General features: G+C 38.3%; 1 protein-coding gene across 1 annotated transcript; it reads right to left on the bottom strand.

Moving 5' to 3' along the window:
• Positions 1 to 695: 695 nt before the first annotated feature.
• On the bottom strand, positions 696 to 11,546 carry TCTN2 (tectonic family member 2). Its single transcript, XM_035898541.1, has 17 exons — positions 10,786 to 11,546; positions 10,407 to 10,480; positions 9,451 to 9,646; positions 9,138 to 9,238; positions 8,554 to 8,762; positions 8,198 to 8,321; positions 7,419 to 7,554; positions 6,718 to 6,783; positions 5,750 to 5,878; positions 5,390 to 5,467; positions 5,002 to 5,082; positions 4,565 to 4,676; positions 4,060 to 4,163; positions 3,449 to 3,605; positions 2,649 to 2,774; positions 1,681 to 1,769; positions 696 to 856 (listed from the first exon to the last, which is right to left on the bottom strand). Exons 1-17 carry the CDS (start codon positions 10,874 to 10,876, stop codon positions 741 to 743), a joined length of 1,989 nt encoding a protein of 662 aa, XP_035754434.1. The 5' UTR covers positions 10,877 to 11,546; the 3' UTR covers positions 696 to 740.
• Positions 11,547 to 11,580: the final 34 nt, after the last annotated feature.

The following is an 11,580-nucleotide window of genomic DNA, read 5'->3' as shown; positions in this document are numbered from 1 at the left end:
CCGTGGGCTGCTTCAGCCCAGCGCCCTCCCACTCGCGGCGGGCCCCGAACAACGGGGGTGGAAAACAGCGGCCGGCAGTCGGGGGGTCACCGCCTGGGAGGGTGTAAAGGAGAAAAGACATTGCTAAGAGAACGGTAAGGTCCGAACCACAGGAAATTCCCAAACTGAACATCGCATTTGATCGCTTGACGGAAATCAGAAGTAAATGTTTTCTGTCCCCTCTGTAGCCCAGACCAGATACAGGTTGCCAATGCAAAGCATTCACTGGAGAGGAGAATTACAGATCGATACAGGAAAATATCTGGAGCATTACTGCTTTTCAGAGAGTGAATAATCCGTCCGCTGCTCCAAAAATAAGCAGGCATGTCATGTTTGCTGTGGAAAGGAACACCAGGGGAGGAGAAGCAGCTTGACAGGACAGAGACCCGTGGTGAGGACAACCCAGCCCCTTCGTAGCCTCTGGGCTGGACTCGCCCTCACAGCGCGGGCAGGAGGCGCTGACCCTGTCCAAGTCAACTCTGCACTCCGGCTGCTCCGAACACAGAGCCTAGCACTTCAAAATAATTCTATTACTTTTTTAAATAACACAACCGTTTTCTGTATACTGTAAGAGTAGTAATTTTATGTACCTTGAAATGTTTATATAAAATGTCTAAAAAAATCCAGGAATATTTATCCATAAATTTTACCCAAAAGTACTTAAAATATTAACAAAAGCGATTCTCTTTACATCAATATTTTTAAAGCAAGGAACTATTCCATAATTTAGAAAACCAGGGGTTACTCATAATTGCTGCAAGTAAAACAAGAAATGCCAATGACAGGCCTTTAGCAAGACACTGGGAATACGGTTCTCCTGGAGAAAAAAAAAGAAAAGAAAGAAAAGTATAAGCATATGAGAGCTAAATTTTAGTTCAGTCGACCACCCAAAAAATACAGATTAAAGTATATGCATAGCCTGAATAAAATAAGGGAGCACAAAGCAAGGGATTAAGATGCTTCATACTTCTAAAACTTCATACTTTGTATAACTTCAGTCCCTGAAGTTGTGCAGATAATAAACACAGGCAGTTGCCCCTGTCCATGCAGCTCGGAACAGAGTCCAAGTGCCTTGATGCCCTTTGAAATGCCAGACATTTAATCTGCAGAGTCTCCCACAAAACATAATCCACCACGGTTTTACACAGAGGAAATTTAAAAATTAACTGTCTTAGAAATATGGCAAATTTTTACTGGAACTCATGGGGGCTGACTGAAAAACACGTACTGGCAAAGCGAGAAACAGCATCTCCCTCCACCCTTCAAGGGCGATGGCACACACTGATGATGCTACAATTACAGTAGGAAGTGGAAAGTAAATGGTATCACAAAGTGATATATTCTCCTCCCTTCAAACTCTCCAGGGGAGAGAAATAGAGATAGCTCTCTGCCAAACAGATATTCACAACATTTCAATCTCATCTACAAAGTACTCCTAATTATTTTTTCCACTCGTCTAACTAAAAAATGAATGCATTATATCAAGGAAAAAATTAAACAGACTTTTTGGACCATGTTTTCTAAAAAAGACATTTTAATTCCCTACTGCAAAGCACTCTTTTAGACTAAACTCCACACATCTAATTATGTTTCAAGAAATATGGCCAGTTCACAGCATTCCACAAGCCTTATTATTTTTACCTGTGTAAAAACGCGTCAATGGATAAAAAAGTTGTGGCCAGCACACATCATTTCGATTGCAGTCGAATTCTGTGTAATTAATCTGAAATCTGAAGAAAAAAAAAAAACGGAACAGATTTATTAACTACACAGTACCAGAACACCAGCACAAGTGGAAAAAATTGAGTGAAAAATTGTCCAGATTACAGAAAAAAAACAAAACTAAACCACAAGCTTCTCCTTATTCTCTTCTGACTTTTTTCTCTAATGGAAACAGGAGCCTCCCCTCTACTCTGTTTCTGTCATTTTTAGTCAGATGTTTCTTTTTGTGATGAACATTTTCATGGAATCATAGAATGTTTTGGCTTGGAAGGGACCCCTAGAGGTCATCTAGTCCAACCCCCCTGCAGGGAGCAGGGACACTGCTAACCAGATCAGGTTGCTCACAGCCCCATCCAACCTGGTCTTGAATGTTTCCAGGGATGGGGCCTCCACTACCTCTCTGGACAACCCCTTCCAGTGTTTCACTACCCTCATTGTAAAGAATTTCTTCCTTATATCCAATGTAAACCTACCCTGGTTTAGTTTAAAACCATTACCCCTTGTCCTGTCACAGCTGTCCCTACTAAAAAGATTTTCCCCATCTTTCCTATAGGCCCCCTTTAGGTACTGAAAGGCCGCAATAAGGTCTCATTGTTTCAGACAATGGATAGTTTGGAAGCCTCACACAGCACCCCTTATCCACTCAAGTAAACACCACAAGCTTTTATGCTAAAACCAAATTACAACTTCGAAGGGTAGTTTACAGCCTTTCATGTTCTTCATGCTCCTGGAGAAGACTGTCGCTAAGAGAATTGTTACTCAATAAATCTTTGAACCAGGCCTTATTGCTCTGTACTCCACCAAACCCAAGTAACCTTTTGATCAAAACTATTCATATTACATCTGCTCAACATAATGTGAAGTATCAATGTTTTTACAAAAATTACCTTGTAATTGGAATGAGTGGCTGAGCTGGCACTTTAATAAACTGAACAGAAGCCGTGATGGGAAGAAAGCTGGTGCTGTTTTCACAGATAAGCCCGCACTGGAATTGCCATATGACTGTTGAGTAACTGTAAGAATATGCATAACTATTACTTGAGGGCTGTAAATGGAAATTTAGAGCCTAAACATAGCCATGAAAGGACAAAATACACAGTATTTAGGAGGCGGTTGATGATCTCTGGATTTTCAACACCATGCAGGGAGAGAACTTGCAAAGTCTGGAAATGAGGTGAAGTGGAACAGAATCCCATTTACTTGATTGGGATTGACTTGGAAAAAAAAAGTGTTTGCAGAGTGAAAATTCCCTGTTTCAGGAAAGAATAAAGCATTTACCACAGCTCTCAAGAACAGCTCTACATTGAGGTAAGCCAGAATGCAGGACAAAACTGTTGTCACTTCCACCACGTGACAAGAAATTAAAATGTTCTTCTGGTGGAATGCCCTACATATAACTACTACTGGCAGCATCACAGATTTTATTTAATATTTCAGTGAAGTAGAAAGATTACCTACTGTTAGCCATGACTTTTTTTTTTACTATTACATTCATTTCAGAAGGAGAAAGGTAAACCTGGTTATGATCAAAGGAATTTGGGCTGCAAATACATATAAAAAGCATGTAAAAATTAGAAATAACAAAATAACATTTTTGTTTGTAAAATGTAATCTGCGTATGTTACGTAAGCAAGTCTCAAAATGAAACATTTGTTTGTCAGATAGCCAGAGTCACAAAACTCTCTACCTGATATGCACAGCAAGAATCTCTTGCTGAGGAATCCCTTGTACTGCACCCACATCAGCAAAGATTATGCGAATATTCAGATTTGCAGGAATATTTGGACAAATGCCTTTTAAGGTTCCACTGCTCACATTGGTATCAGAATTAAATGGATCAAGACCTATAGAGGAGAACAGAGTTATTTAAGTCACAGAATCATAAAATAGTTTGGGTTGGAAGGGACCTCCAAAGGTCACCTAGCCCAACCCCCCGGCAATAAGCAGGGACATCGTCAACTACATCAGGTTGCTCAGAGCCCCGTCCAGTGAAATACAGGTAACTGCCACACAGAAACACAGAAAAACATGTTTTCTCCATATAAAATACACAGAAAGAAAAGGAGTTCTTTATCAACGGAGAATTAAAATAACAAACCATATGTGTACAGGCTGAGAGTAAAATACATGTTAGTGCAGTATCCGTACACATACTGAGTTACAGGCATGTGTGTATACATATATGGATGGATCCAGATCAGTATCTCTAGGCATTTGAAATTACATTTTGGTTTTGAGATGCTCTGTTCATTGTATGGGCATATTTAGACTATAAACAACAACTCAAACCTCACTTACGTATAATTTCCACCCAGTCATTTAGATCACTGTAACTTGAATTGTCCCTCTTTCCAACGTGAGTAGCTTGTATTAGTGAATTCAATTTCTCAGTTACATTTTCTCTGCAAAATAAGAACATAAGATTACACAAATAGTAAATCTGTACTGTCTACAACTCTGGGTTGTAATACTATTATATCCTACGATCAGTTTCCTCTGAAAGATGTTACCACTCAAGAAAACCAAACTTGAACTATTGAACAATCTGTTGAAGGGAAGACATGGCAAGGCTTTCCACCCCAACATAATCGTTATTTGAACACATGGACATCTGATTGAAACCACTATTATAATTTCCCTTTAAAAAAAAAAAAACCCTGAGACTATGATCCACAGAAAGCTAAAATGCATACTTGAGCATTTAAAAAGAATGTAACAGTGCTGAGAGTAGGCATTTGTGGATAATCATGTAATAAGCAATAAGAGGGATGGAGGGAAAAACATTTCAACTTATGTAACTCACCTTAAAAGGCTGCAATCTTCATCAATACCAACTTCTAGAATGCACCCAGAGAATGAATCTAATCCAAATAGAACTGGTGTATAAGTTGCCGACGTACATAAACCTCTGCCAGCTATGAAATGAAAACATCTTACTTGAGCCTTCTTATATGAGCTTTTCGATCTCTAGCTTTCAACTTTGTGCAAAAATATCAAACATTAGAATGCAAAACACCAAGTAGTATAGTTCACATATAGATATAACTCCATTCAACTTAAGTTTCCCAAGAAAGCATTAGAGGCTTACTCACTGATGCTTGAATAAAGGCTAGGGAATAGTCTAGAAAAGCAAAATTTGGAAGAGATTCTTAACTAAAATATGTTTTTAAAAAAAAAAAAAAAAAAAAAGCGCATTTTAGCCTTAACTACTGTTGAAGTTGCAACCTCACAAGCCAGTACCTGGCTGCCAAATGTTTAAGCTTCCAAAAGTATCAGACGCATTCATATTTGCAGCTTTCACTGGTTTTCCAACTTGATAACCTAGACATAGAAGGGTAAATCGTGAACACTGAGTAAGAATCTTTAAGCATTAGCATTGTTTTAATAATAAATGCCATCAATCTTGAAGTAAATGAACAGACGTTTCCATTACAGTAGGAATACGCTCACATTAAATAATCAATATCTATACAACAAAAGCCTAAGAACCAATCACCGCTGTTACAATTGGCAGTGCAAGAAGACAGGAAGCAACAAAAGGAAGTATGAAAGATATAAAATATAGTCACTGAATAGTCCGCACAGTATGATTTTTTTTCTTTTAAGAGGCAAAATAAAGTATCGATACCTGGATTCTCAAACAGTTCTGCTGTATTAGTACTCTTTAAACTTAGAAACTTGGCTGTGAATCTCTGTGTCAATATTTCTGGTAAAAGAAAAAAATATGACTTTACTTTTAAATAAGTAAATTAGCAAAAAGTGTGCTGTAAATTAGCAAAAAGTATGCTCTATGTAGGATACAAACTTCCATCCTTCATTAGTAACAGATTCAAAATACAAATTAATGGAAATAAGCCCCATAAATATTCTTTCCAGAGTCCAGGGGAAATTCTTTTTAAGAAGTATTAGTAAATAAGAGATTTTATCACAGAATTTCCATGCTGAAGAAAAAAATAAATCAAAAATCATAAAAGAAATTCCATGATACCTCCATCACATAAACTTCCAAGGAAGACTGTGACATTTATTCGCTCTATGTTCCTGTCTTTCGAAATGAACGTGTAATGCTCTGCAAATGTTACATTTTGACACAGAACCTCAGCAGTATGAAGGCTTTCTGGCGGAAGAAAAAAGAAGGCCATAATGAAAAGCATTGCTAATTACAAAGCTGTGTCAGTGTAGCTGAAAAAGAACACATTAAAAAACTCTAGCAAAATTCTGGAAATAACAACATTTGTCTTTTAGAGAATTTATTTTACTGTGTAAGTCCCATCTTATTACAATAGTGTGACAGCACAATCCCCTAGTTTAAGCAGTATTTTAACACCAGCAGTCCCAGGTCCTTTTGTAGCTAAACCTCTCCTGCAGAACCCAGCACTGGCCTTTACATCACCAGCTGATGCACTTCTCTGGACTCAGGACTCCCTCTACTTTCATCTCACCCCTCCCAGGGAGCCATCACCGCCCAGAAAAACACATTAGCTTAGATTCCATTAGTTCATCTGTGCTGCATTACTCTCCCACTGACTGGGAACCACTGTTCTACATCAAATAACTGCTTCATTGGCTGAAAAAGGCCCTTAAGAAGGCACGAGAGCTTACAAAACAGAGAGCGTACATCTGCTTACAGTCTGCCCATCCCACTTACATGCTCATCCTGGAGATTTTTTTTAAAGCATTCTTTATGGCTTTGTTTGGTTTTGGTTTTTTTCTCAAAAATTACTTTTAGTGTAAGCTAAGGGACCAGATTTCTTAACCAACTTTAAATGAAGTTGGGGTAAATTAAATACTTTCTGCTTTGCAGTAAGCCAAACAGCTTACTTTTTGAGCATTAGATAACATACAAGATCCCTCCTAAGAATTGCAGCAGGTAAACGTTTTAGACATCAAAATCATCTGTTTCCTATATAGTCCAGGTTAGGCAAGAAACATATTTATCAAATGAAAGAGACATACCACTTTCAGTGATGAATTTGCCCATGTCAGTGATGGTTCTATAGATGACATTTTGTTGGATTAAGTCTGAAAATAAAAAACACTGCAATAAAATAAGACAGACATACTGTTTTCACATTCAGGGTGCAATCCTTGTTATGAAAATGGAATAGAAAATTTAGAAAAGTAATTTTGGTAAAGGATCGAACAGTTTATGTATTTTGAAAGCATAGCTAGTTATCTCTAGGTCTTACAAACGTAATACAGATGATCAAAATTAGACAATTACATAGTGTAAAATAAATTATCTTCACACTGGTAATCATATTATCTCAAACTCCAGGACACTGCTTTTGTAACACAGAAAGTAACCACTTCAATTCTAAAATGATGATACTGCACCCTCTTGACAGAAAAAGGGCTCTGCAACAGTCTGAAAATAGAAAGTGGGAGAGATGCTCTGTTCTGTCACATGTAGCCATAACCGGTATGAGTCATCAGAAATGTAAATGAAAAACAAAGGCCAATCCCACTATTTCTTATATCCCAAATCTTGGGAAACAGTGGGCACTTGCTGGGAACAGAACATCCCCAAATGCTGAACTACAGCCACCAGATAACAAAGATACTACTTGTAGCTACCAGGTCAACAGCCCCTTGGTTCTGTTCTAGCAGCTCTGAGAAACATACAGCACATTTCTGTTGGGTTTTGTGCAGCATACCTCCAGTACCACTGTTTATCCTCACGTCATGGGGCAGTCCTTCCTTGTAAGATGCTAGATTGGTAAGGCATTTGACATCGAAGTTCTGGAGATACGCTACAGGGGCATTTCCAACACACTGTCCAGCCATGGATTGCTGCAGGTAGTTCAGCAGAAATAAGTGTGTTGGACCCTTTTCTAGCCACTTGCTTTTCATTTTAAGACTATTTTTTAGTGAAATGTTCCAAGTGTGTACTACAGCCATATGACACTTTGACAAATAAGTAATCTCATGTTATCAAAATACTTCAATCTGTAGCAAGAGAGAGATTAAAATTTAAAAAGCACAGCTTTCAAAATAGTTTCAGTGTACAGTATGGCTTCATCCTGATTTGTCAAAATAATTATAAAAGGCAAAAGGAATTCAACAGAAGTACAACCAGATGACTAAGATTCAAAGGGAAAAACAACTATAATGCTCAGTAATGCAGCAGGCAAACCAAAACCTACAGAAATATGTTAAGTCATAAACTATTAACTGGGATGCCAAGCTTGCTTTTACCTCTTGAAATAACTAAAATATTACCATTAAGGGCGGATGGGAAGGGGGATCAGAAAGGATAATGTTTACTTTTAATAATGATTTTGTGCTGCTTTTTGGTTTTTTTGTGAAAAATATATTTGACTGCTTCACAATACTAATTTGCAGAATCTGGTTACAAAGCCATAAGGAGTGTGATATATGGAGAATATCAAACAAACCAAGAGGAACCAAAAGTTCCTAAACACAAAGTGTTTACCTGAGGAATGGTAAAATACTCATTTTCTTCTGTCATAATTGGATCTCCTTGTCCGTAACCAGTGAAAAGTTTCCCAGGAGAAGTTTGTAAAGGGATCTTAAATGGAGGAATTCTGGGTGTAGAACTGCAAACAAGTTTAAAAGTTAAACAATTCTTTGCTCTCTACCTCACACAAATAATTACATATTTGCTTTCATGTCGCATGTCCTCATATGGTACCAATGACACTTCTCCATTTGCACTTAAAGTTCACACCCCGAATTTCCAACTTCAAAATAACTTTCATTATAAAAACAGGTTATATTTTTGGTAGCATGCCTAATGTGTGCATTGAGAAAAGAAATATTAAGACTTACATAGAGCCATGATAAAAGTAGCCGAGAAACGGTGTATTATTAAGAGAAGACTGTACACAAAGGAAGGGAAACCAGTCAGGAGTATATTCTGAGAAGGAGTATATTGACTGAGAAGAGCACAGCTGATCAAAAGGTGGGTTTACATCCCCCCCAAACACTCCAGTGAAACATGATTCCATGAATAACTGCTTCAAGTCTGGTGTACATTCCTGAAAGGGAAAAGAATGGTCACTTTTTAGCACAGTAATTGCATTACCATAAGCACTGTAGCCACAGTGAGCAACCTGATCTAGTTGAAGTCCCTGCTCATTGCAGCGGGGGTTGGATTGATGACCTTTAAAGGTCCCTTGCAACCCAAACTATCTATCATTCTGTGATTGTATACTTACAGGTAAATCAAACCAATTTTGTAGAGAGAGGTCATATTTACTATTTAGAAATAACTGGAAAATCCAGTTATTATCCAGATAAGCCCTCTAGCCCCATCTAGTCTGAAGCATTCAGTACCTCTCTCTCCCCTCACACAATAGAAAGAGCCTAGAAATTTTGAAACACTTAATCAAAGTTTAATATGAAATAAATACCGGATCACAGCAACAACGAACATCACAAGCTCCAGCTGTCAAGTCACAAGGACAAGAGCCCAACGGCTGAAACACCTGATTTGGGATGATAGTTGCATTTTCTGTAAAAGAATTAAAAAAAAAAAAAAAATCAAATTAAATGGACCATGCACATGACAATATATTCTGAGTGTGTACACACCTTTTGTTAAGTTCCATTAATGATTATACAGTATCTCTTACTGCTGCCCAAATCGCAATTTTTATTTTTTCATATGTAGAGGGAAAGAACAGCCAAAATTCCATTTCTTCTTTAGTATATCTAAACACTTACCTGACACATTTCCCGTAAAGGAAGAGTTGGCATATATTTCAGCTTGAATCAGGAGATGTGCCAACATCGCTGAATCACGGCAAGCTAAAACCTGAAGTGTTTCAACCACGCAGAGAGGTGTTGTGCAGCAGTCAGTGACATTGGGCAAACACAGCTGCAGATTTCTAGTCAAGCTTATAGTCACTTTGGAAATACTCTGAAAAAATGCAAAATAAAGTTTGACAGCTTTGATGGCTTGTTTTAAATTAGTCTTATTTACACCACTCATCACCTTCTAAAAGAGAAGTTTCAGTACTACTGTGTTTTGTCAGCGATACAATGCAATGATATTCTTCCTATATGAAATCAGACATTTGTTGAGAGTGGAGTGACAAAGGGCCTGCTATTGAGATACACAAATACAGTGAGGATATGAACTGTATGCAGAAATTTTTAAGGCACGCACGCAGATTAAGTTACCTCAGAAATCACATGCACAATTCTAAGGAGGAGAACAAATACCAAGAAGTGAATTGCAGTTTTTACAGCTACCTTCAGCTGAAAACTGGAATGACTGCAGAGTTGATAAACCCCCTAAGGAAACAAGTATAACATAACACTGAAGGCAAGTCCAATAAATATAGATGTTCCAGAGCTCATGTTGTATAAAACCATTACTTTTTTATTTCTATTAGTTCCTTCCAGCATATCTGAAACAGGCTCAAATGCTACACCCAGTCAGGAAGTACAGGCAATTCTGGAAAGGAGGAGGACAACAAGGAACCCACGTCAAACCTGCACCTCAGCAAACTCCAGCAAGGGCATCCACACAAAGGGATACATCAAGGAAAAAAGGCAAGGGGAAGACATTCAAACTGGGTTGTTAGTACATTAACATTTTGCTAGTATTTCTTTAGCCCTTAATATACGACAGTTCAATTCTTCCCATTTTAGCGAAAAATCAGTATTTTACATACCATACCAGGTGTTACACTCAAATTCCAATCACCAGCTCTTTTACTTCCACTGCAATCTGCAAGCTGCAATTTTCCTATATCAAAATAAAAATTTAAAAAGTATTCCACTGTCATTTAGAAAAGACTGGAAAATCAGAAGTATATTTAAACTCCTCCTGTGCCTTCAAGTAGGCACACCCTCAGGCCCAGCTGACAAGGAGCCAACAGAGGACTAAGGGCTTAATCAGCAGAAGTCCTTTAGAGTTGCTATTTCAGTAACTATTAAAGCACTAAATGAAGTGCATTGCCATTTCTCCAGTAATTTTAATGTCAACAAAGTATTAATAACTGAAACATATTGATTTACATACTATTGGGGAGGGAAGTGAAGTGTTCTTACCTGTCTCTTCACCTATAGGACTTAAAATTATGGAAAAATTAACTCCTGAAGAATCTCCAAGAAAAAATGAATTGACTCTGGGCCCTGACATATGGATAAATGAAGGCTGAAAGACTAAAAAGAGAGAAAAAAAAAAGTCTTAACACACACTAAGTGAAAAAAGTAACACCTGTAAGACATATGTAGGTCTTACACTTGGCCTAGATTCTTACCTTCCTATACTTTAAATTGTCACAAATAGAACAAAAATACCGTGATGCCTAGTACAGGATTCTACTTCCATTCTTGCAAAGTGCTAGAGCAGTGGGTTCACCATAGCTTTCTATACCACAAGTTTACGTTTGTCAAGATGCTCAGTAAACACACAGTAGAGCAACATCGTGGCAGGAGACCACAGCACTTACTGGCCCATGCAGATACTACACACGTCAGGCAATAACATATTTAGCATTTCTTGCTGATTTCAGTTTACACCTTTTAATTTCTTGTGGCCATGAAGGGTATCAGGGTGTACCCCTACCTGTGATCCAGTGGACGCAGTTTCAAGTTTAGGGCTCCAAGTTGGGAGTTTCACTAGAATTCACTTTACAGACTTTACCAACGTTGAAAAGTCCAACAGAAGCAGCTCCACATTTCCCCCACCGAATCTCCCCCAGTGCTAAGCAGTAGCAGGACCCTCCAGGGCCAGCACCTTCGGTTTGAGGCACCAAAGACCCACGACCTGCTAGCCCTAGGGTCCTCCCGTTATCCCCCGGGGCTTCCATGGCCTCCCCTCATGCCTGCCCGGGCAAGCCC

This window comes from Egretta garzetta, unplaced genomic scaffold, assembly GCF_000687185.1.
Source record: "Egretta garzetta isolate BGI_Z169 unplaced genomic scaffold, ASM68718v1 scaffold447, whole genome shotgun sequence".
Classification (NCBI taxonomy): domain Eukaryota; kingdom Metazoa; phylum Chordata; class Aves; order Pelecaniformes; family Ardeidae; genus Egretta; species Egretta garzetta.
The sequence above is the reverse complement of the archived record's forward strand: the minus strand, read 5'-3'. Positions and strand labels throughout refer to the sequence as shown.

What these genes read in the sequence shown, in the direction of transcription:
- TCTN2 (XM_035898541.1), bottom strand. Translation starts at nt 10,876, where the DNA reads ATGTCAGGGCCCAGAGTCAATTCATTTTTTCTTGGAGATTCTTCAGGA. An exon ending in GATAAACAGTGGTACTGGAG is followed by an intron (nt 6,784 to 7,418) that starts GTATGCTGCACA and finishes TTTTATTTTCAG; the next exon opens with ACTTAATCCAACAAAATGTC. An exon ending in ATTCTTGCTGTGCATATCAG is followed by an intron (nt 2,775 to 3,448) that starts GTAGAGAGTTTT and finishes ATATTCTTACAG; the next exon opens with TTACTCAACAGTCATATGGC.